Genomic DNA, 26,589 nt, shown 5'->3' on the forward strand with positions numbered 1-26,589 from the left:
ATGTGATGGATTAAACCCTGCTAAAGCAGATTTCCCACCATGCTGAGAAGCTGCCCCCCCATGACAAGGTTCAGCTGGACACACATCCACCTAAGCACAGGTGCATTATCCATTTGCTCTGCCTGTGTACTGGCACGTACCAGTGTGTGTGCAAGAGGACTGGCACTAAGCTCACAGCAGGTGTTGTAGGAAAGCCCAATATCCACCAACTAGAAACTCCAGAGATACTTCTGGAGAGACACTGCACTTTTTCAAAACAGTCTTACCAGTCTGGAGTTTTATAAGACCAAATTGTGCTTTTAGTCAAATACGTCTGTGCTTTCCTATAACTCAACACTGGTTCCTCTTTAAAGTGGCTCTCTTGTCTTGGACTAGCCTCTGTGAAGAAGAAATATGGATTAAGGAAAATGAATTCTGAGCACGACATGAGCCAAGGTACTTCACTGATAGTATTTCAATGGTTTGTATTGCGCAGCATGGATGACTTGCACCTTCTGGGTTGGCCTGTGCAACTGTAAGGAATGGCTGAAATTGCAGACAATTCCATGCATATCCATGTCTCTGTCTGGCTCACCCACTTACAATCTCCCATGTTACTTCAGTCTTTCCACACAACCTGAGAAACAGCTGTCCTTCTCTCTCAAACCCCCATGGAGATGAGGAATCAGATGCTATTTCATGCACAGGGTGAGTGGCCAAGAGCAGTAAGATAATTCTACTTTTACTTCTGGAATAACAAGGTGTACCAAGCCCCAAAGTTTCCATTTCATTGTACAACTCTCCTTCCATTTTCCACATGCCAAGCTCAGCTCTCACCAGGCCCTATGCTTTTTTAACACTTTCTCCGATGGACTCCAAATTCTGAGCCTTTGGGTGTTAGTGCTGTATAAACCATCACAACTGAGCACATTTCAAATACACAAGAATACCCTTTTTAAGGGCATACAGTTTCACCCTTCATTCTTCTAATGAAAAGGTTGCATGAGGGACAAACAATGTTAATGGAATGGTACAGCTCAGCTTTCTAATAGGTTAAAGGAAGGCGATCCAAATGTATTGGTTGACAGCAACAATCATTACGCAACTGCGCCTGTTCATATTAAGGTGTACAAGCTAACACATTATGCAGCACAAAATAACCGTGACCCATCCTTGGGGATCCATACACCAATGTCTTGATTTTTATGTGTTTAGAATCTGAGCTTTACTGTTACAGTTAAGGACACAAGCTCAAGTGCAGTTCCATGCAAAGGGGAGGCTGAAACAGCTCTACTTATTGCACAGCCACAGCATGCTACTCCCTGCCTTCTGCACTAGGCAGTTATTTGTACCCCTCTCCTTATACAAACAGTAATTTTATTTTGGTTCCAGAGTTTGTTTATGTGTCACTTTTCTTCACTGCAATTGCTGAGCCCACACGGAAAACTTCTCTCCCAAAATAGCTTGCTTCATCTCCCTGTAGAAATAGGATCACAAGCATGCAATGCACTGATCAATTTAGAGATTTTCCATATGCAAATTAGATCTACAACCCAGTGTATTTGGCTGTACCAGAAACTGTCTGGGTAGGAACCATAGTCAGATTAGTGGGATCTTTCTTCTAACATGCAGATTTAATCCAAAACTGAACTCTGGTTTGCAAACAATCCAAATCCAACTGTTAACCATAGGTTAGGCACACGTAAAGAAGTGTATTAGGACTTGCCATGTCTTTGTACCACATTCTGTTATCAATTCTATTCTGTATTTATTACCCAAGGTCTTGGAGCATTAAAAGTCAATGCTGCAAACACGTGGCAAGCATTTTTATGCCTGGTTAGCAAGGACAGTTATTATACTCTGAATACAAGACCAAGGTGCAATAAGAAAGACAGTAGGTATGCAAACAGTCAAAGAGCTGTTCAGAACAGACTATCAGCCTCCGTGACATACGCTGAAATTTAAGAAGCCCAAGAAACTTCCCAGGGGGAAAATTAAGTCTATTCTGAAGATGCCAATGCTATAAAGGTGCCACTTCTGGCAGTTGTATGTTGCAATGCTTAATCTGTCTGGAAGACCCAAATAAGTCTTAATTTAATCTCATTAACCACACTGATGTCTGATCCTTTGTGACTCCTGGTAATTCTTCTGATGCTTGTTGATATTTTACAGATGCAACTTTTTATACACTGTATAAAATTCTTAGCCCTTGAAAACTGAGGTAGCTTCTAGAGACTTTAATGAATTTCTATGCTCCACACAGTTCTCTAGTGCTCGTCTCAAAATTCATACTGTGGATTTTTTGTGAGAGTTCTCTTTGTTCATTCAGTTCTGGGAGAGCAGGTGATATATACTGCAAAGAAAACTAGTGCTAAATCAGGACTCCAGTAGATTTCACAGCAGCTTGTACAGGGATGGGATGGGATTACCCACCAGTGCCTATGTTTATCTTAGGAGCTATGATCATGAGTTAGGGCAAGAGGATTTTTTAAATTAAGAATTCCCTCACAACAGAGACCCCAGAAGAGTGGTGCAGGTACTTGTCCTGATGGGAACAAGACAAAGATGTTACCATAAAACAAAAGAGAGGTTTTAAGTAGACCACACTATCACCTAAACTAAGGGACAGCAGTGATTTCTTTTCCTGCTTTTAACCTTTTGTTGTTCTTTTAGCTCTCTTTTTGCCCCAGTCCACTATTCTCCATGTGGAGGTAATCACAGATAAAAGCATGTCCTCAAAGGTGCTTTATCATTCTGTGTTAATGAAGAGCCAGACTTAGACTACAGGTTCACTTCCTCATCCTCTTCTCCAACTCATTTGCTCTCTCTCCCTTATTCAGCAGCTAGGGAGACTAAGTAGCTCCCGCATTTGTTTACACCCAGCACGGTCCATTTCCTTGCAATTTCTTACAAGATGCCTCTGCTGGTTTTACTGGAGAACCCCCAGACATGCATGAAGGCATTTCTTTCAGCCACATAAGCGATACCTTACCTCCTCCACTATCTGATGCCTCCAGGCTCTGCTGTCTGAGACGATGGCTGCAGCAAAACACAAAGAAGAAAAAATTTAAATCGCAAGCCCAGAAAACCATCTTGTGTCCCCGTCCTTCTCACAAGCCTCACAGCCTGCCAAAGGGGGTCCCCAGGTATACCTGGCCTGCAGCCTGACCTTCTTCCATACCCCTCAGTGCTGGACTCAGCAGAAATCTCAGCTGAGAGTGCTGCCTTGTACCTGAGACAGTAGGGCCTGGGATGGGTGTGGGAGGAAAGTGGATGCTTTCTACTTTTTCTTCTTTCTGTCATATGGGAGTGAGAGAGCCACCACCTACTCCATATCCAGGGAACTACAGAGTGACCAGCCTGCCCCATCCCAGGACACATGACATGAATTCATGCCAGGCTCTGCACCCTTCCCAAGTTCTAGATCTTGGTGTACTGATGCTTAGAGTTCCATGCCCCTTCTCCATGAGATCAGATGTAAAAGATGTTGAAGGTGTCTTAGCAACAATGGGAACTTACTCTTCTACTTCTTCTGCATGCTTTCTTCCTGACCTGCAAGACAAGGTAAGGCTTATGCTTAGAAAACACTAGAGAAAATTTTAAAACTGCACCTTTCCCTGTATCACTGTTACTGTGCAAAACAGTTCCTACACCAGGTCTGATACAACACATCGCACCTCTAAAGAATTCTGAGTGACCATTAAACCAGTGCATCAAAAAGTCCCTGAGTGCATCAGATTGAAGCACAACCATTTAAGTCCAAAAGGACAGCCACCTCCAGATACAGCAAGAGCCAAACACCCTGATTTTTTAGCTTCTCAGATACTTTTTCATCTCCGCTGCCATCAGCTGCAGGTAAAGCTTGCCTTACCTGAATAGAGAGGCCAGCACATTAAGGAGTGAAGAAGATGCTACACTTTGTCTGCCTACCCCTGGGAGATCAACAGGTCCTTCCTCCCCCTGGCCGTGCATAAAGATTATCTGGTTGCCTTTGTAGGTTAGAAGCTTCACCTGAGCTGGCGAAGTTCAGGTCAGATGTGCTGTCACTGCCGTAAATCAGGGTTGATCTGGCTGAGTTAACAGGAGTTCATAATAATAACATGGGGGGGAGGCACTGGCAAATGGCAGCTGCCTTGCTCTCCACCCCAGCAAGCCCAGAAGTAATTCAGTCCCGATTAGGGACGCTTGTTCAATATTCAAAATGTAAAACATGGAGGTTGCTGAACCAGCACTTTGAAAAGTTAATTAAATGCCAGGTTTCTTTTTAGCAGATACTCCATCACTCGCTGATTGCTTTGGCCATTTGGCAGAGTGAAGTTTCATCTCTATGTGTTAAGAATAAATATTCTCCCCTCCCTTGAAGCCAGGGTGCCATGACAAAGAATACATAGGGCTCTCCCCTACCACATGCACTGTCCCCAGACACACCAAGATGTAAGAGAGGTTGCTTCATTGCCTTGCACTGTCCCTTCCAAAGCATTTCCAGGAGACAGGACAGGCCTCTCCTCATCTGCTCTCTGTTCTAGCAGGTTATGGTCCTCATCTAGGTCTCTTGTGTATAATCCACTCTTCTAAGAGCAAGAACCAAGGCACAGAGAGTGTCTGCCTATGAGAAGAAGAAAGCCCCTGTCTCTGTGGTTCTCCCTGCAGCTTGCAGTCTGAGAAGCTAAATATTATACTGAATTGGTGACCCGAGCCCAGTAATACCCACTGCTATAATGAGAAGTGCAGGTATGTAGTCGACAGCTGAATCTGGGCTTTAAGCTATATCTGTACCCTTCTGTTCATTAGAAGAGGGAGAAGCGCAATGGAGCTGGGGAATTTACAAAAGAGCTTTTCCAGTGAGGAATAATTGTCCAGCTCCATCCTTCTCCCCAGTGTGAACCCCCTGCTAGTACGAAGAAAGGGATGGTTTCAGAGAGCCCACCACCAGCTCTCACTGGAGTTTAGAATCCGAGAAAACAAAGATGGAAAGATGATGCAAGATTTATCCTATTTTATCCCTCCCTTCTGCCTTCACAGAACTGCTTCCCATACTCTGTCTTCAGAGCCTTGTCCTCACTGAGCTGAAACATCCCAAATGATGGCTTTGCACAGCCTTGCACAGTGAGGTGATTTCCTGGAGGTTCAATCTAACCTCTTCTTAGCATGATCCCATTACTCTTGATAATTGTCCAGCCCCAAATAACACTCGATTCCTCAGTACTCACGCTCCTTACATCTTTGCTCATCTTCTGTCCCCAGGCAGGAGTGAAACACTCCACATGTTTATACTTCCCAGGAGAGGGTCACTCCTGCTATCCCTGTAAGCAATTTCTGTTTCTTCTTCCTGAGCTCCCTGTCATGACAGATATCCAGGTGGCCCACAGGGAAGGTAGTCATATGCTAGTCCTAGAGGCAGAGACTATGTTCTGAGACTTAAAGCTTTCCCAACTTTTCATTGTTAAGTTAGGAAAGGACTAATTCGGGGCAATAAACAAATACTTCATTAAGAAACAGCTGCACTATACTGAAAAAAATAGTAATTTGGGGAACAAATTTATAAACTGGGAGGGGAGAATAGTATTGACCCCTTTAATCTCAGAGCCCAGGTGTTAGAACGCTCTCCTGTCTAACAAGTTCCCTTCTCTCTAGGGTAAGCCAAAGCCCCACTGTTGCCTTCCCTCCATAGTCCCTATGCCACAGTGTCCGAAGGTGGCAGCGGGTGATGCCAGTGTCTCGTGCTGACAGTACTGTGCTTTATATAGAGCATTTAAATATCAATGGCACTACAGCAGGAGCTAGAAATGACTGTTGTTCTGTTTAGGTGAGACATCTGCTTCCAAGTCACCTGTACTAGATATGTTTGTTAATACATGATTTGGAATAGCATTATTTGATGAAACTGGCATTTCAAACTGGGCGATAAACTCACAAGTAGAGAACTATCCTCAAAATATAGTATGCAACTTCTGGAGCTCAGGAAGGAATTGCATGTTTTACACTCTCTGTGGCCATAACAATTAAGCTATTCAGTAAAGAAGATACCAACCAGCCTACTATTTGCTTTGGTTTTTTTATAAAGCTTCCTTTCATTTTGTTTGATGCCAAATTACTTTTCCACAAAACAAATTTGGTTTGTTCCTGGCTGATCTTTTTCTTTTTTTTTGGCCCAATTGCATTATGTATATCACCCTAACCAAGTGACCCTGAGAGAAAAGACAAGCTTTGCTTTGTGTCCTAAGGTTAAAAACCTTCAAGACGATAAGGGAAGTCACTAACGGATCCTCAAAAGGTGCCCTACCAGCAACCCTGTCCATTCCATAAGCTTAGCCAAGGACTAAGCTATACATGGATCTGGTCACTTGCTTGTCTCTTTGCTCTGCAGGTGCTATGGGAAGCCCTGCAGTCATTCTTCATGAGGTTATCACGCTGCTTTAGGCACCATGGGGTACCACCCCTTCCTGAGAACTGGCTCAGCTTATCAATGCCAGATCCTTCAGGAATATCAGGCCTGGGTACACAGCATCCTCTTCATTCACCTCATGGGCGCAGCCTTCTAGTGGTGAGTGAAAGCAGACATGCAAGAAACCAGACTGTAAACTCAAGCCAGCACAGATGGATTTCTTACTCTTTTCTTGCATTCTCAGCAACAAGAAGTGCACTGCCCTGGTTTGTTCGCTCCAGCCGGAGGCACAGCCCAGGAAGGGCAGCAACAAGTACCTATAAAATGAGCAATTGTCTATGAACTACAGATACACCCACTCGAGTAAGGGCAAACAAAACAATATAATCCTAGAAGCAGTGCTCAGAAATGCATTGTCTGCTGTACTATACACCAGTCAACCCCTGCTTTTGTGAGACAGTGATACCTCTTTTGCTTTTGTTTCTCCTGATAAGCCCATTGCATCTGGAGGGCCAAAGAACATGGACTGACTCTACCACCTGGACAGGTCTGTTTAAAACTCCCTTTCACTGCAAGGCTGTCTGTGCTCCCAAACATATCCAAAATCCCAGGATATTCTCCCTGGCTTTGGCCAGTTGCTGACCCTCTCTCTATTCCAGGGTGTTGAATAGCTGAGAAATGGGGCAGAAGACCCCGACAGACCCCATATAACCCCATGTTATGTAACTCCAGTACAGAATACATGTTTCTCTCTGAGCCGTGTCCCGGGGCAGATGATATAGATTTCATCTTACTCTGGAGTGTTGTCTTTGCTCAGTTCTGGCCAGCAGGAATCCTCCCTCCACATCAATGAGAGGGGGTTGAACCTCAAAACCAAGGCTTCTCCCTCCACCCACCCCTAACGTACAGCTGAGCTGCCTTGGAGCTGCCTGCAGCTTCTGTGCTGAAGGGTGAAAGGCAGTTCTAATGTAGACATCATCTCTGTTAAAACAGTTTCTTTCTCATTTAATGGACTACCACGGAGACCTAAATGGAGATAAAGTAGCAGGGCTCAGAGAACAGCCAGGATGCTATCTTTATGCAGCATGACAATGTGCAGTGGTTAATTAGACACCGTTAACCTATTTTAGCAGGGGACATAACTGGGATGAATGGGGGAAAATGTCCTTGAAATCTTTTAATGTCCACAGCTCATGAGAGCTCTATACACGCTTGTATCCTGCACCAAGCCACAGGCAGGTGCCAGGACGCCAATGTGCAAGATCCAAGGTGCGCTTTTGCGTGCCCAGGGAGGTGTGAGGGTGGGCAACACAGCCAAGTAAAAGGGAAGCAATTACGGTGGTTTGTTAAAACGAACACCGAGGTGGCTGGACAAGAGCGTCCAGCCTAGCGTGGCGAGGGGGGCAGCCAAGGAAGAGAAAGGGCCGGGAGCGCTGACAGCCCGCTGGCCCGCCCTGGTTGCCCCCTGCCCGGGCGGGCAGCTCTCCGCTGGGGGCCGCTTTGCTCTCCCCGGCTCCCCAGCCCGCTCGGCGCAGCGCCCTCCCCGCTCCGCCCCGCCGCGCAGGGGCTCGGTGCCGCCGGGCGGGCGCTGCTCCGGGCCGCGCTCCCCGGGGCCCCCGCCGCCGCCGCAGCGTTGCCGGGCCGCGGCCGCCCTCTGCCGGGCCCCGAGGGCGTGACGCCCGGCCCGGGCTCCCCGCGCAGGCGGCGGGACGGGGGGGCCCCGGGCCGGTCGGCTGCCGGGGGCGGCGAGCGCAGGGGCTTCGATGTGACTGTCGGCAAAGGGTCAAGCTGCGGGGCTGCGGGCTGGCCCCGGGCGGGCGGGCACCGCTGGAGCGGTGGGGCTGCAAGTCGAGATCCAAGGGTGATTTACGTATTTTACGCGGCCCTGGCAGCGGGGCGAAGCGGGGCGGAATTTCATCTGCCGGCGTGTTAGCATATTTCCTGGCATATCCCAACCACTTCTCTTTTTGAATCATGTGGAACCAGAAAGTTGCTTCAAGCTGCCCTCTTGCTAAAAGAATGAAATGGGAAAAAAACCCAACAAACAACGAACACCTGATGTTCAGAGGTACATTTTGCTTTGAGAGACCAGGGGAGTAAAAGGGAGAGCAGAGAGGCAGGTCGTGTGCGGAGGAAGCTAGTGACTGGCCAGCGTTCTGCCTCTGCTTCCATCCCAAACCTAACCCACCCCAAAGCCGAAGGCTTGGCTCAGCCCACAGGGAGACATGAAGCCTTTTGCCTCTAGGGCACAGACTGTAGTTCAGGTCTAGGCCTGAGGGAGGGTGGGAGAAGATAAAAAAGGACATTGTACTCTCTTGCTCAAGTATTTTTTTAGTGCCCATCACCATAGTGAGCGGGCGGTGAGCTACCAGTTGCAGCTTGTTCCATAGCCTAAGGCACAACCAAGTTAGACATACAAAATGACACACAAGTGCTAACTGATTAGTTCTCCCAGCTCTCCAAGTGTGAGTCTTGGTCACTGCTTGTTTGCTGAGGCATAAGGAGAGAAAAACACTCATCACAGCTGTATGCAACCCAGAACTGCAGCCCCTGCTGGAAAGCACTACCATGAGGCGTCTTCTCAGCTATTCCATTGCACCTTCCTTGTGGCCCTGATCAGTTAAGTTGCTGCCCCTCTCCCTGGACTGTGGCGACCTGGAAAAAGCAGGTTTGCCTTGATTAAATCAAGGAGTTCAATCTTCACATCTCCTAAAATCATGGCAAGTTTTGCCATTGATTTCAGCAGAGCAAGGGCTACTATGGACCTTTATTTCTGTCATAGGATGTCACCTCATACTCCTCCACTTCCAAGCCCGGGGGCACATGTCTGTCTATATCTGCACAACAAGGTTTTAAGCACACACACATTTTTTTAAACTGTAATGGTCCCGCCATCCACCTTCTGATCCCTCACACGCTCCCTAGGCTGCCTGGACTGCATGTTGAACACACTGCCCTAGGGCACGGCACTGGAGGAGGAAGGATGCAGCAATGAGCAGGCAAGCTCCGTGGGACTAATCGATCTCTAGAGAAGTGTTGTTGTTTGTCCTCATGTCCTAATACGTGGGTTTGCTTAACAGAAACAACAAAAGAGGAAAGCTCTGGCAAGCAGGACTTAGGAACTGGCACGAAAGAATAAGATGACAGAGAGTTCATGGGGATGACTGAACCTCAGCCTACTCACTGCATCATCCCCGTAACAGATGTTCCCAGGGCTCCTCGACTCGCTCACTGGTAGAGCTGACCGCCAGAGCTGTGCAGAGCTCCCACCGAGCAACAGGAAAAACAGCAACACTCAATACAAATTCCTGCTGTGTGGGAAAACAGAGCTGCAGTTTCTAGAGGTATCCACCACACATCGTCGGTCCCTGAGAACAGGGGCTCCTATCCAAGTGATCACGTCTTCAGTCTCCAGTAAGCACCAGGGCCAAATCTCACACCAAATGGCTCTTGGGGTTACAGGACCATTTCAGTTTCCATTTAAAGGAAAAAGCACACTTCTGATCCTCATCGCTACACAGAAGAACTGACTACTAAAGGAGACAGAACTAGAATGCAAAGAAGTATCTAAGGTTGTTTTTTTTTCAAATCCCACAACAGAAAACAAACTTGTGATTCTGAAGTACCGGGCCAAAAACCATTTACTTGTGCTTGGCCTCACTGAAAACATTTAAATGAAAAACACTAGAAAGAACCAGATGTTTATTACTAAATGGCACCTTGTGCTGTCATCTGAGAGCAACGGCTTCTCAAAGAAGATATTTTAAGAACTTGGATTAAGAACTTAAGAATAGTAGAGGGGTTATACGGGAAGGGGGCCTGGGGGAGGGGGAAATAGGGCCAAGCAAGTAGATCAGGTCATGTTAGGTCTCTTTCCACAGGTAAACTGCATTAAGCTAGACTTCGCAGCAAATTTAGAGGTGACCTACAAAGGCCAGACAAGTTTTTAGCTTTGGCTTTGACAAATACAAAAGGGTTGCAAGTTGCACATGTTCTTCAAGAGGGTTTTGCTTTTTCAAACTAGAAACATTTGGGACAGCAAGGATAGTATCCCCTGAATTTGCTGGTAAATTCCTTGGAGATGCAGAAAAGTAAGGAAGATTCTTTGTCCTCAATCGAAAAAATCAAAGAGACTTCACCCTGAGCACACTCTGCCACCTCAGCAGCTTACATGGACTGTTACCAAAAATGTCACACTCCTGTTCTGTTTTTGTCATGCAGGCTTCATGTTCTACTGGAGCAAGAGGCTACAATCCTACTAGTTCCACCATTGCCCAGCGTCTTTCAGGAAAAAGAAGTCAAAGAAAACTTCACTAACAGAGGAGAAATAAACAGAAATCTAGCTTACCAAAAAAAAAAAAAAAAAGGAAAAAGAAGATAAAAGGAATAAAAAAAGCCCAACTCTTTTTCTAGGCTCCTCTGAGCACTGCAAAGACACAGGAATGGGCACAAGTCTAGCAGGATTAAAAGGAAAAAAATCCCCCATCACAGCCACAGTACTAAGGGATTGTCAGGTGATTCTTCTGGTTTTTAGGGACTTTCCTTTTTCTGCCAGTTATCTTTACTGACTCTAAACAGAAACACCAAGGAGAGCTCACCCCAGCAATGACATAGAGGGACAAGAGGACAAGAGCCTGTTAGCATCCCTGGAATATCCAGAGTATTAAAAAAAAGAAAAGGAAAAAAAAAAAAAAAGAAAAGGAAAAAAAAAAAAAAGAAAAAGGAGGTGGGGAGGGAAGAGAGGAAAAAAGCCCACCCTGGGCCTGCACATTGCAGCTTACCGCCATCTTGATGTCCTTGATGCGTGCTGATGGCGTGGAGGCGGCTGGCACCAGATCAGCCCAAGAGAAGGAATGAGAGGCCAATGGAGATTTATGTGAGGAGAGTGAGATGGACAAGGTAAAATTGTCAGGAGGAGTTGTTAGAAAGTAAAATATATTGTGACAATTCCACTCCTGCCGTTCATCAATAAACTGACAGATCATTTAGTGTCAATTAGGAGTGATAGATGGACAAGTCCCCATGATCCTGGGCCAAAATTAATGGCTGGGAGGGAGAAGGTGATTGAAAATGACGGCTGACATTGAGAGGAAAGTCCTGAAGGTCCCCAAGGGGCCATTACTTGCCTCATTCCCTTGCAGATCAATGCAGGGACAAACCCCAAACCAGACACTTCAAGACAAAACTTAATCAGACTTCCTTTTCTTTCTTCTCCTTCTAAGTTGTGCCTCCTCACTTGGCAGCCTTGATCCTTTGTGCCTATACTCTTCACACCATTGAGGACATCCACAGATGGCTGCAAGATGTGGAGTGAGGCTGCCGCCTTCCCCACAGCCCGGAGCCTGGCTCCACTCCTACCATGGCAGCGTCCCAGGGAAGCCCAGCCTGAGATTTACCTCAACACTGCTGGACTGGGAGCAGAGGGCAGAAGCAGTAACACAAGCTTCCCTGTACCACGTCAGATAGAGAAACTCATGAGCACTTTACTACTCCCAGTTGCAAGACAGGGACGGCTGGAGGTTCTACAAACCCGGCACTCTCAGGGGTCATTTCATATAGATAAAACACAGGAGAGTTTAAGCCTTTATTTTTGAAACAGGAGGTTTTTAACTTTACTTACCTCTAGAGACCTTGAATCATAAAACCCCTTAATCTCTTAAATAACTTTCGTCCAGCTCCAGGGTGCAATCTCACCATTGCCGACCCTCCAGAGCCCCAAATGATATCTACACAGATGCTGGGTTACCTTGCTCTAAAGGTCACCCCGACTTCATCTCCTTCCTTCCTACAGGCCCTTAATATTTGCCTTTGTGTAAATGCATTCCTGGACACTGTACCACCACTTCTGTTCCAAAATACTTCAGCATGGTCATTTTCCTAAACAAGCCTCGATTATTCCAATTCTGTATGACCTATCAGTCAGAAAGGAGACATTTCAGTTGTAGCTGGAGCACCTGTTGCTAAACTGCCACAGTCCCCGTAGAAGAAAGAAGGCACACATGCAGGCACTGGAAGGGGCTTCCTACTGAAAGCAGCACTTGCATTTGCTTGCAGGGCCACCTGAAATGGGCTGCGTTTATTCCACAACAACCTCAGCCGCTGCCTGCAGAACTGTATGAATTTTAAGGGGCTGATCACGGGGAGACTGCAAGACCAAAGGGATCAAGGACCCAAGTAAACTGGAAGTGTCCCAAGAAACAAATAAATAAAGATACTAACAAGGAGAAAAAATAACAAAATTCTATAAGGAAAGTCAGATAGATGAGATCAGCAGAAGCTGGAATTAAATGGATCCTGGAAGCACCTCTCCTTTGTCAAATCCTCACCAGTATGCAAAACTGGGTGCCCTTTTCTCATTGGCAGGCACTTTGTGTTTCTTCCTTCTGATGCGTGAGATAACCTGACAATAAACCTCCGCTTTGCTTGTCACAAGTGTCAACACCGATGTCATTAAGGACATCAGCAGAGCGTTCAGAATGGCACTTGGGCTCCATCCAGTGGTTAGAGAGCTGCTTCTGTAGCAACGTAAACTGTAATTACTGTTATTTATGTAATCTCAGCAGGGCACTAGGCCCCAAGTAGCTGCCTAGGTTCTTGGCTGGTCCCCTTTCCTCTAATCCTGGGACTAGAATATTGCTGGGGCAGCAGTGGGGCAGCCTCTTCTCATACTGATTATTCTCTCTGAGTACAAATTTAAATAAATACAGCAGATTCAGGTGCAGAGGGCCCCGTCAGTAAGGAAAAAAGATTCTTCTGTCACTACTTTGCACCATTTATTTGCTGATTGCAGAGGACAAGTCTGAGGGTTTGCTCAGACACCTACCTGCAGTCCTCATGATTATCTAGATTTACAAAATGAGACTCAGAGAAATGACAGCTGTTCTACAGAGGTATTGGGAGTCCAAAGTAATCTTTCCATGCTTGATTTTTGAAAACTTATCAGTAAAAGACAGCATTTTCATAGTTCTCACGAATTTAAATATCTGACAGTTGTAAATGCTATGGGAACTCATGATAAAATACTTTATCTTACTTGTACATCATCTGTACGAATTAATTTCAAAACTAATTACAGGTTGGGAAACTTCAAGGGCCCTCCTCCTCTTCCTATCTTGCAGCAGTCTGAGACAGCAGTAGTCTGATGGAAAGAATCAGCAAACTGGTGAGAATATTTGTAAATATAGCTAGGTATGACAAAAGCTGGGCAGGTAAGGGACTAACAGGCAGCAGCAAATGTAGAAAAACAGGTTGCAAATTAAATTTTATTCTAACATGTGCCAAATGGAAACAACAATTTCAAGTGATCATTTCACATTGATAAGACTCTGCATAGAAGTATAGCAGAAAAGAGTTTAAGTCTGTCTGCAGGAAAAGCAACAAGTGTGCAGTTGTAACTGGCCGGATCTGTCAGAAAGAGATCTAAAAGCTTAGACCTGAAACGGGGAAAGAATTACACATAAACAGCTACAAGATCATTTCACAAGTGGCTGCGGTATCCCATCTGACCCACAATATATTTACACAACACTGGAAATCTAACTGTAGCCACTCTGCTCATCCTTCCTAACTAAAAAAAAAAAAAAAAAAAAAAAATCACAGATTTTAACAGTCAGTTCTGAAAAAAAATTATTTAAAGCAGTACAATTCCCAAGTGTAGGCTCAGTTATACTGGCATAAAAGTGCTTATACCTACATCAGATATACCAATAGAAGCATGTTATTCTAACTACATCTACATTAGTGAAATTGGTGCAAGTTAATTTGATGGGCTTCTAAACTGACTCAAATGGGTTGAAAAGCTGTGGGGAGATAGAGCCTGAGAAAACAGAAACAACAAAGCTACAGCAACATTGGTATGACATCAGCCGATGACTCAGACTTTTCACATGAAGGCTTTACTCTGGGATATGTCACAGAGACAGTCTTACAGGCCAGCATCTCAGACTTTTTTAAGGGAGAAGAGAAAGATCAGCTTGGGAAAAATACACAGCTGAAGGAAAGAAAAGACAGGGGAACTAGTTGTACAAAATCCTTGTGCCTCATGTGACTAAAGAAGTCAGAACAAACCTCTCCTTTATAAAATTTATACAATAAAAGCTATTAATATAAATGAAAATAATACCACCAGATATGACATCATATGCATGACTGAGCAAGGGGCACACCTTCATCTCACGTCCCACTGTGCAAGGTTTCACAGGTAGAAAGGTCTGCAGCCCTCCTCCTGTTCTGCTTCTTCAGCTGCATTGTGTCCAACCTCCCAGGAGCATTTACTCCAGACACCTGCTAAAGCTGTAAACCATGCAATGGGGTGCTGGAGAAACACCACTGATTGCTACTGCTTCAAATCTATCAGATGAGGCTAAGGTCAAAAAGGGAAAACATCTTAAAGTAGCGCATGGCACACTGCTGTTACAATAGGAACCTGTACGCTGTCCTTAGGGCATATGAGGCACAGGCCTGAATAACTGTATTACCTCCGATCCAGTCCTTCACCTAGCTAACACTTACATAATTAATTTTTTTCTGAACAATGCAATTCACCCTTGTTTTCTTATTCTCTTATCACATTTCCATAAAGCTTCTGCTTGGACCTACAAAGATGCAGAATCATTGGTGTCATTTTTTTATAACTCTTAGGTAGATACACTTTCGTAATGCAAGTTCTAGCTGCAGCCAGCCTATGGAAAAAAATACCATTATCAGAGTTAAAACTGGAGAGGAACAGAAAGAATTCAGCCTGAGATCTTTATTCCTTTGCTTTAATCCAGTGTCCAGATTTCCAGCTGATTTATTCTTCAGAGATAGAGTGATAATCTTCCCAGAAAAGTACTGTTTTCCAGAAGGGCTACCCCAGAATATAAACTACCTTTCTCACCTCTCAAGAACTACTGACTGTGTAACAGGTTTCTGGGTATCCTCTCCCATTCTCAGGCTTCCAAGAAAGAAAGTACTTAACTTTTCCACAAATCAGAGTGCCTCCAAAGTATATGTCCAGATATATACACTCTTATTATAGGCATTAATGTATAGAAGCAATCTCACACCACTCCATGACTGAGTACTTCAGCTCTGTGAATAAGAAATGTAACAGAAGCATAACTTTATAGCTTGAAAAATAACAAGTAGCTTGAAACCAAGACATCTCATCCCAATCTGTCCTTTAGTTTTCATACCCATTCTATTGCCACATCCAGATATTTCTTCCTTTCCCTTAGGTGTCCTTCATAAGCATCAGGCTTCTCAACCTCCACTACAATGTGTACAGTTTTTTCCTCCCATCTCTTCTTGCTGACCATCTCCATCCATCTCCATTATACCATAACCCTACACACACATAAACATTGACAAATTTCACCTTTACTGTCAAGGCTGATCACTAAATCCTGAACTGTTCATTGCATTCTTGTCAGCGGGGCACTGTCATGTGTCACTCTCCTGGAAAGGATGCAAGCAGTCAAATCCTTCCTTCCCAGCTCCTGCATTTAACATGCTTATTATGTTCTGACTCCTTCCAGCTACTGTACCAGGTAAGGAATACACTGCCTTAGAGCTTCTGAGCTCTGCCAGGCCATTTTAAAAAGAGCACTGGCCAGCAGAACCAAACAAGAGCAATACTTCAAATGTTTTGAAGGAGTTACAATGATAATGGAGACACAGACCAACTACAAGATCCAGAAAAACTGTTCCGATGCCTGTGACAGCAAAGCCCAACTAGTGATATTCACTTAATCCATGTCTTAATAAGGAAAGAAGTGAGGACTCACTTGGTAGGTGCCAGTACAGAACCATCTGCCCAGCCTCCTTGCCGGCGTGGGGGTTTAGGTGGTGGACCCTTTAATAAAGAGAAGAGACACGTTGCAGCCATCTCCAGTCAAGGCAAAGTCAAGGCAATTGAGACACCAGGTCCATACATACTAATGTAACACTTTACCAAATAACAGATGGAGAGATAGTGTTTAACATGCTGTTTATTCATAAAATAAAAAGAAGACAAATATTGCAGGACAGGTTTTTAAGTGCCTCTGTAAGCAAAAGATGTATCACTCTAATTGGTACCTTGACAAGTTTCAGGTCACACAACACAGCAGCAGACGAACCCCACAGCAGATACGCTCTCCTGGCAAAATGTGGTTCACCAGGAACTCATTCATTACTGCTGCCCACATTTCAGTGGGAGGTATCACATGTTACATGTTTCCTAGGGTACAAGTCAGCATGTTTTAGACATCTTGTTTTAGATGACAAATTGTTCCTAAAAAGTGTCTGCTTTTGTCCATTGCCTAGAGTAGGAGGCTAGATGCCGAGTTCAGATACAGCCGGCCATACCAAACACCTCTAAAGTTAGTTGAGATTAATCCCACCACTGCCACTGCTGAAATGCTAAAGGGGAAGCTCATCTGGAGCTTAAAGACACTCCCTGCTGTTGTCTTGCATTGTCCTGTGTAGCACTGCCCTGTGGCAAGAGAAAATAGGAATTCAGCTTGGGGCTTACCATGGGAATTTTCAAAGTGCAGGGCTATGAATTCCCATCATGTGGGAGCTGCCCGCTGCCTTTGGCAGTTTTGGGCTCCGCTCCCCCTGCCTGAAGCACCTTGTAGCTTCAGTGTTTTGCATGAGAGGCAGTGGTGAAAGCAGAGGGGCAAGGTGAACCCAGCTGATTAATTTCAGTTTACACAGCTCCTAATTGATGGTGCCCAGTGAGGGGAGATGTGTTACAGGGACCTGTGGAAGGACCATCATGAGAAAGGATGATGGGGTAAAAGATGTCCCAAAGCAGGGAAAAATGGTAGCTGCAAAGGATTCTAAGATGGAGCAATGGTGGGAGTACAGGTGGCTCCCACAGTTTTTATTAAGAAATGGAATGAGCTGGGTGACTCCTGAGGATTTTTGACCTGATAGAGGGGACCTTGCATGTGTGGTGGGGTCAACCCTGAGCCAAAGCCAAACTACCTCTTGCCACAGATGAGGACAGGGTTGAGCTAACCCCTGACGGTAAGGGTCTCCTGTGTTTATTTCTTGAAGCAGAAGCATTGTTTGTGAGTGTGGGAAATGAAGAGACCCTGCCAGGGGCAGCCACTGCCTGCTGCAGGGAGGGGGCATGACCCTACATAGCTCCTTGATAGGAGCAAAAATAGTCATCCTCCAAAAATAAACAGGGACCAGGAATGAGGCAGGAGCTGCAGTCCCAAAATACCAGCTTTCTTCGGCAAAGGGAGCACAGGAGGGCAGAGGGACAGGCAGGGAGCGTGAAATGCAGGAAACAGCCTCCTTATATGGGCTCATCCGCAGGGGACAGAGCTCAGTCGACTGGAATGACCATGTCACAGAATGTGAAGCCTTCAGGGGCCCAAGTGAATGGAGTTTTCTGATCTTTAAATGATTCCCCCAGATTCTTAAGATGCCAAACCAGAGAAGAGACTACAGTGCCAAAAAAGGAGCATTTTGAATTCAGTTGATCTGGACACACCCAGAGCCCAGGAAAACGGGGAAAAACACACCACATATGGGCGTGCATGCCCACATAAACATCCCTATTCCCATTATACACATCCCTACCTCAGAAACACACTTCCTCCCACACCGATCCTTCCTCTCTCCCTCCTCCCCTCCCTCTGATAGCCAGCAGGCCATGTTCCCAACACCCAGCCACACAACTCTTCACAAAGGTGCAGAGTTACACAAATGTCACCAAACAACCTGGGCCATAAGGCCAAAGGAAAATGCAGCATCTCCAGGCCATTCCAATGCACTGCAATTCAATTCCCATCATCAAAACTAGCCTTCAGATCAAAGATATCTCAAGTGGGGCACTCCAGATCAGGGGGTGATGAGAATGACTGCCCCAGTCTTTGCATAGGGCATGACTCTGTGGCATCTAGGGGTTTGCTTCCAACGTCTTGCCAATGTTATAATGTATTCCCATTGATCATACACACCAGGCAACCCTGAATGTCTGTCAGGCCCTGACAAACACCTCACATATACCTGCAGGTCTTTTATTGCTCTTGCAATAAATCAAGTAATTCTTTTTGAAGTGCCCACAGGAGCACTGGCAACAGGAAAGGCAATGTTAACTGTCAGCTGAGGATAAATAGCTTTTCTTTGTTAGTTGCTTGGAAAGTGCCGTAATAAGGTCACATACCACATGCACTTTTGTCAAGTAAATAAACTTACCTTCATATACTTTCACATTTCCAAAACCTCAGCATAATTTACAACTGAGAATGCAATGTTGTGCATTGCCATAATACGGTGACAGGTAGGGATGTTGCAGCTGCAAGCACGAGCTTGAGCCAAAAAGTGGGACGAACAACAGCCCCAGAGGGAGAAGAGCAGAAACAGAGGACGTTGTTCTTCTGTAATGGAGCAAATGTGCTCCTGAACACAGCTTTTTGGTGAAAAAGACTGGGGGCTTTAAATTATCAGAACCATGTTGGGCAAGATTGTTTTGCATGTTCCTAAATACAAAGCTAAGCTATACACCCAAATGGTTTGGTGCTCAACACACTGAGATTCCACCAGCTCCTGACAACAGTTCTCTCAGCTCTTGCTACTCAGTCTCTTTCACAGCATTAACTAACCACTTGCTTGCTGCCGTTTGCTTTTCCACTTCAGTTTTGTCAGTTATTTATCTCCAGAAGATTTCCTCTACCTTAGTTCCTGCAGATCATCCGCTTTTTCAAAGAATATTGCCATGGTCTGGGCTTTTCATTTTATTTTTTCTCAAAAATTCAGTTCACCATTTTATCATGGCACTTTTCCACTGTTTCTCAGGCCACCTTCCTAGCCAACACTTTCATACTACCACCATAATCAGTATTTTCTTTCTCCCTTTGAAAAATGACTGGCCTGAATTCCATCTCTCCTGCATTAAAGTAGAAACTCTACCTTCTTTATCTGTAGTCAGGCCCTTATCAGATGGATGTAGAATTCTAATTTGGCTTCCCCATTAAAGCAGAAATTTCCAGGCTACTTGTCAGATCCTGCCTGCAGTTTTGAAGGCGCTATTTGGATATTGCTTCCCTCTTGGAAGCAACTACCCTGTGTGCCTCTGGATCAGGAGGGTCCAGAAAAGTTTCTGTTAGGACCTACCACAACACAGACAGATTATGCACATGTTGGGTCCCTCAGATGTTCAGGCAAGTTTGGAAATATGGATTAATTTACCTTAATCAACATGACAACTCCTTTGAAACAGCAAGCACTCTGTGCAGGGAAGCGGGGACTCAAATGACATTGACAGCATGCAACAGAGGACACAGAATTTTTCTGTCAGGTACTACATCTCCTAAAATGTGTGGGATCTATGTTCTGCCCAATATACAAACACTGTGAGATTTTATACAGGATGTAAATGCCTTGTTTTTATCCAATATTGACCAAGGAGCAGAAAGACAGAAGTATGGCCAGTCTCGAGATTCCTCTTTCGAACAAGTTTCCTGAGGCTCCCCTGACTAAGGAAAAACAAATCTCCACAAACAGGCCTGATGAATTAGTTTTGACTGCTGCCAATTAAGGAGCTGTACGTCAAATAGCCCCACTGCTTCCAAGCAGCCACATAACACTTCCAACCTCAGAGCATATATGATATCAAAAAAGGCTCAGCTCCCAGATCTATGCAAGCTTCAGCTTTTTGCAAAGAACAACCCATCCCTGCTAGCCTGCTTTATCATGTCCACAGATGGTTCAAGTAGTGCATCTGATTTTAATGAATACCCTCCAAGGACTTCTGCATGTCTTAAATGCCTAGTAGAAAATACTGGATTTCCATTTCATCCACAAACTGTCCTTCCCCATGGCCACTGACCTTCCTTTACTAGGGAAAGTACTATTGAGACAGAAAAAGTTCTTAGGGCCTTCAAATATTCTCTGTCATATATCACAGCAGGTAAAGGAACAGCTCATATTGTTAAACAGCTATCAAGAATTTCCTCCCTAAAACAATGGTCAGCTACCTAGTCAGCTTACATGTGCGGCTGTTAGAAAAGCTGTCATATTGCAGAAGTTGGCACCTTAACCTGTCTCAAGAGTGAGTGTGCTCCCTTGCATGAAAACGGTGAAGCAGCACAAAACAATCTGATTCTCTGAGCAAGGGGTTACCAGGCAGAATCCTCTCGCAACCCACAGCTACAGGGAAGCGCCCTTCCAGCCCTCTGAGGCATGAACACCTCTCAGTTCGCTACTACCTTGTGCTACATACCGTCAGACACGCTCACATGCCTCCCTACCACTCCTACTGTTCTTCTGTTGCCTTCCGGCAGCTCCAGCAGCACTCAAAGCATGAAATATGTGGAAAATATGTGGAAGAGCTTTTGATAAAATTATTTTCGATGGGATTATCCCTAATCCACATCAAGGTAGCCAAGCAGGGAGGATACTACTGGAAGGGCTGGGAAACATGGCTGACTAGAAATGCTATTTCAGTAGATGTCATCACAAGGCTAGGAGATAAGCTCAGAAAGCTGAAAATAACTGCCCTGCTGGCCAGCTACTCGGGGTGCACGGGAGAGAGGCAGCGCAAGGCCTTGGGGAGCTGCAGGCCATGCAGTGCTGGGGCTCACACTGGGGAAGTTGGCCTAATTAGGGAACAAAAGTTCAGCTGCATTTTTGAGATTCCTCCTGGAGAATCTGGCCAACTTCCAGCTGAGCGGTCCCCAGGAACAGGCTGGGAGTCCAGCACTTGTACGAGTAACCAGAAGACCACTGGGAAAAAATAAGCAATCCCTGTAAAATGGAAGCAGGTAAAAAAGCCTTGGATGTTGGTTCCCTTCAGTGGAGGGTGTTTATTAGCACAATGCAAGAATCCAAACAGATGACAGAAACTCTGGGACATGGAGGGACAAATTCAGCTCAGGACAAACACGCAGATGGGAGGGCATTCACAGTGCGCAACGGCTACAGGAAATTCTGCCTGAGAACCCTCCCAGGTTCTCAGAGATGCCAGTCACTTCAAGAGCTATCTACTGCCAGTCCATCCCACTCCCAATTGCATGCCTAAGGCGGCAAAACCCTGGCAACGTGACGTGTATAAAATGCAGCTAGCCCCTGGTGAGGGCTCTTCCACAAGCTGTACATTACAGGGGAGAAGGGGATGCTAGAGAAAAACAATGCAGTCAGACTGTAAAGTCTTTGGGATAGGAACTTTTTGTCCCAGTCACACACCAACATTCTCTAGATCTTACTGCACTGCAAGTCATAGATACAATAAGGGCTATAAAGGACTGCATTACAATTACACATTACTTTTTAGGTCATGAACTCTCTGAACTAGAGTAGTTGGACAGTGCCTAAACCACTGTGATTATTTTTACACAAACAGGGTCCCCCCGTAAGCACCCACCCGAGTGCAGCCAGTGCTGGGCTCCTCAGCTTCAGGGGATGTGGGGAAGAGCACCTGGGGGGTGGCTGCTGTGCAAATCCAGACCAGACCAGACCAGACAATGGAATCAGAGTTTGGAGCTCTGTGCCAACCACTGCGTGAGGGTAAGAACTGGGTCAGGAAAATACCGCTGATTAAAGGCCCTGATCATATAAAGCCCCGGGCCATGTCTACACCACAGGTGCAGACACACCTGCGAGCAGGATCCATGTGAGTCAGCTTGAGTCTGGAAACAGTCTAGCTTTAGGTACTTCTGGTAACCAAGCTGGTACCTCACCAGGTAGAGTGCAGGTTGCTTCTCACTGGGAGATCTCTGTATCATTTGCATTGTATTTTAGGATGCAAATACATTCACTCAGACAACCCCACCAAACTGGGCCACTTTGCAATGTTAAGTCCACAATGGGCTTCACATTTCAGGTACTTACACTTTTTTGATAGCTTTTTATCCAACAAACATTCATTGAAAACAATTGTTCTTGACATGTCATCTTAACCGAAAAAGCAACAGCATATTTTTCCACCCAAATTGTTTTAAAAGCACTGGGAACCAGAACTATAGAACAACTTACTTGCCCTCTCTGGAAAGGTCAGATCCTGAAATCCTCTTTCCAGTAGTTGCCTCAAAGCATGTCATCATGCAAACTTGGAGTGATACAGAGCTACAGATGTCAGCATACACCTAGTTAAGAATCAGAAATCAGGTGCTCTCCCCACTTCAGTCCTTGAAGGACCCTGAGACTACCTATGGCACGTCTACCAAAGTGAAACTAGAGAAAAAGGTCCCAGCTGGACTCATTAGGACTGGAACAGATGTCTTCCCACTCAAATGTTGTTGTTTTCAGTTAGAAAGTCCTTCCCTGCGGCCCAGAAATTCTTCCAGTTCCCTTTTGCAAAGCAGAGCAGCCTCAGGAGAAAGAACCAAGGGCCTTCTCAGACCCAGAACCACTCATAGCGTTGTCATTACATATAATATGCTCTAGGGGAGTGGGAAGCATTACCTGACGTATCTTTCAGGAGGAGGAAGAGAACAATAAAATAATTCTCTCCCAGCTTGGAAAGGAGATGGTGGGTTTAATCTTTAAGTTAATGTATAAAGCATGTGGCTTCAACATCAAAATGAACACCTCCATCCCTGAAGGTGCCTGAAGGCAAGGAAAAGCCCTGCTCTACCGCTGAAGGCTACAAAACACAGGATGAGGGGATCAGGATCACTCACTGCTAGTGCAAGAACATGCACTCCCAGAGCTCTCAGAGCGGTGCCAGAACTTCACAGGACAGGGTTTCAGACACACTGTGATCCCCAGCCTCTCTTTTACCACCTTAACAGATCCACAGGCCTATCCTGAGATGGTCCACGTACTACATGGACATCTAATAAAGGCTGTGGATTTTGCTATGAAGATAAGGCCTCTAAATTCCCCTGTGGACCTGAGTTTAGGGAATCCCCATAGTACTCCTGCATAGAGCTCTAGCCCTCCTTTCAGACAGGGACTAAAGCGAACTACAGGAGGGACCTCCCCAGGGCCCCAAAGCAAATCTGTGGCAAAGCCAGGAAGAGAACCCAGCAAAATCTTGGCTCACAGCCGTGTTCGTACTCCTCCTGCCTATTCTGCCTCTGCAAATTAACTGGAATATTAGGATACACCCCTTATTATACCATTGATCAGCCTTACAGCCTTTGGCTAAATGTCCCAGGCAGCCTTGGAAGGAGCAGCCAAATGAGTGATTCAACTGGCAAAAATTCAGATCCAGATGAGTGGTTTGCCAGGGGATGCAAAACAAGTCTCGGAGCAGGCAGATGGCTGGAGGGCAGGACTTCAGCAGGTACGTCCACATCGACAGCCCAGAAGGGGCTGTTTGCTAGCATTCCAGCAGCCACGCAGTATCTTCAGCGCAGTGAGACGAAAGGGACCAAATCCAGAACAGTTCAGATTGTAACACTCAGCAGAGCCCAAAGGGAGTTCAGAGCAGGGTTACATGAGCCATCAGGGGGACGAAGGGGCCAACTTTGGACAAATGATTCAAGAAGCCAAGTATTTCAGCTTGGCCAGGCATGACTAAGGGAGGGATATACTGCAACAAGTTTTGGATCACACTTTATAATATGAAGTTCCACTAAAAATTGGTTTGGAAAAGACGATACAATTAACAGAGGTTTGTAAGCATATAGTATTACAAGTTACAAGCAGCTTACTGATCAGTTAAGATTTCTCAACACTCAGTTAACCATTTTGTTCCCCTTCACAGGCATTTAGAAATGGGAAAATACTATACAGTGCGACTGTGATGCTTAAGAGCATAAGCCTGAATAAAGGGGGCAGGAATTATCCAAACGAGGGGTTTCAAAGCAGGGATCACTTCATGCTAAGGAAAATCTCCTTGCCAGGCACCATTGCATAATATCCCTGAAGCAACAACAATTGCTCATGTGGAAGGGTCACATCAGTTTAGTTATTTTAATGAAATTCAGCAGCCAGGAGCAAGAAGGCGCCTGTGGCATGTGACCAGCCACCACTCAGCACAGCAGACCTTGGGAATCAATGATTTAGGGCACTGTATGGAGGTGGAATTAGTTCCAGTGAAATGACTGTAAGAACTAGCTGGGGGGAGTGGGGTAGTTTAGATCAATTATCAGGAAAGATTCTATTGGGTAACCAGTCTCCGAAACTATACCCATCAGTGGGAGGTCTCTTTGCCTGATAAATGGAAAAGTGCTCTGGGCATAGTCCTGAATCATCCATCACTGACGAATAAACCCAGTGGATTTTTCCTTCAATATCATCTCTAGTACTATCAAGAGAAAATTGAGCTAATCTGAATAGTCTTGACTCGTCGTGATGAGCCTGCCCTTCTGAGGCCAGAATTAATGAGATGGGTGACACGGGTTTCTTTTCTGGGCTTTAAATTTCACAAACAAATCTCCTGTGTTGCCAGTACTGGGCTGGTGCTTCAGCAGAAGGAATTAAGAGTACAGGAGAGGATGCTTTAATTGTCTAACATATACAGAGAGCAAACTCTAGCCAGGAAAAACTGGGCAACGCCAGTTCCATGGTTGGGAAGACTGCAGGACAATTAGCCCAAAGACTTTAACAGAAACAGGTACTAGTTCTCAGGTTGTTCTGAAGAGCGCCACCCTGGCTTCTAATGCCAAATGGATATTGAGATGTATTTTAGCTTTGATGCAGGATGAGAAAGGATATGTATATTCCTTTTCTCTGTATAACAGAAGCCTGGTAAGGAGCACTAGGCCAGCCTATCAAGCACAGACGTTAGCGTTCTAGTGCTGGTGCAATAAAAAGGAAGGACTCACAGAAAATATGAAGGCACACATCCTTGTTACTACTGGCTGGCCTTCTCCTCTGGGGCACCAGCAAGACTTCATAATCCTTGAAGACAAGTTTTCATGTTATGGGAGCAAGCTAACCATACTGGACAGCAAATCTAGGCTCCGTCAGGTTTTGTTCTCTATTAGCTTATTGCTGCCTTGACTTAAATGAAAATAGAGTATATTTCCCATGGCCACATATACATCTGTGACCTCGGAACAAGATGCAGCAGCTGATAAGAGTAGGTGTTACAAAGATAATAAAAAAACCTGTCAGCAGTAGCAACAGAGGATGGTGGAAAGGCACTGCATCTGAGGCAAACTTTGTCTTATTATCCAATACAGTCCCCTCTTAAGGTAGCCTGCAGACACATGAGTAGGTTAGTCCTACTAGTCCCCTTCAGAGGAGCCAGTATCTACCTAGAAAGCCTCTAGTCTTACATGGTAAAGCTTGTCCTCAGGGTGTTCATCCTAAATTACAGGGGTGTCAAAGTCATTTTCACCGGGGGTGACATCAGGAGTAATTACATTTATAGAGTCCTAAAATTACATTCGGCCCTTTGAAGGCAACCGCGAAGCTGATGTGGCCCCAGGTGAAAACTACTTTGACAACCCTGTCCTAGAAGAATCAGGAGGGGAAAAGTGAGGAAGAAGTTAAAGGGAAGAACTATGGAAGCCTGTTCAAAATAGTTTGGAGACTGACATGAATGGCTGTCCTGCAGCACATGCCTTGCAACCTTATTCACTTGAGCAAAATACTAAGTTGATCCCACCATTGTAAGATTTTATATCCATAGTCACTTATGCATACACCAATTGTGACACTATAAAGCAGGTCTGTTTGACTGCAATGGCAGGAAAGTTTGCCAGCAATCAGACCTTGAAAAGCATACTAAAAAACCCCCAAATTATTCAGGTGTGTAGAATGCTATAAAGATCTGTATGGATAGGCTCTGCAACCATGCCAGAGACCAGAAATTATGCTGGACCGGTCATACAAGGGGTTGTATACCATAGCAGGCTGCAGCCTGTTTTTCAGGAGCTAGTGTTTTTCAAGGCAACCTCAGATCCTCCACTGGGAGCAGCAGCTGTAGCAGTTTGCATCAGACAGGCATAGCTGACAACAGTGTTAGCTTTCGTAGGTGAACTTTAGCTAACCCTGTAGGTATAAGAGAGTAGCTTGGTTATGGGGTAGATCAGTAACTCAAGGAAAGCAGCCTGTTAATCACGGTGAAAGTTGCAAACTGGTTGAGAACCTTTCTGATGAGCAGCCTGCCAGCATCAGCAGTGGTAACAACCAGTTGTTAGGCATCAAATGCAAAAAGGTGGCAATTAAGAACCCAGTAATCTCTATGCTATCCTACAAATGACAGTGTTCAGAATCACTCAGGGAGACAATGTAGAGTATCCCATGACCCTGCACCAGGATGGCTGGAAACACTCCTCTAACCCACCTGACTTTTCTTCTGAACTGCATCATCTCTCCTGTAGCATAGAGAAGCCATGTGATTCATA

The 26,589-nt window shown here is 45.3% G+C and overlaps 1 protein-coding gene across 3 annotated transcripts in view; it reads right to left on the reverse strand.

Moving 5' to 3' along the window:
* IFT43 (intraflagellar transport 43) overlaps positions 1–26,589 on the reverse strand; it is a 44,872-nt gene that overhangs the window by 12,768 nt on the left and 5,515 nt on the right. For all 3 annotated transcript variants that reach the window (XM_065636851.1, XM_065636852.1, XM_065636853.1), the window contains exons 3-5: positions 16,132–16,199; positions 3,499–3,531; positions 2,972–3,018 (exon numbers count right to left, since the gene is read on the reverse strand). In XM_065636851.1, the coding sequence (XP_065492923.1) occupies positions 2,972–3,018; positions 3,499–3,531; positions 16,132–16,199 (148 nt within the window). The remainder of the gene's footprint in view (positions 1–2,971; positions 3,019–3,498; positions 3,532–16,131; positions 16,200–26,589) is intronic.

Source organism: Caloenas nicobarica, chromosome 5 (assembly GCF_036013445.1).
Source record: "Caloenas nicobarica isolate bCalNic1 chromosome 5, bCalNic1.hap1, whole genome shotgun sequence".
NCBI lineage: Eukaryota > Metazoa > Chordata > Aves > Columbiformes > Columbidae > Caloenas > Caloenas nicobarica.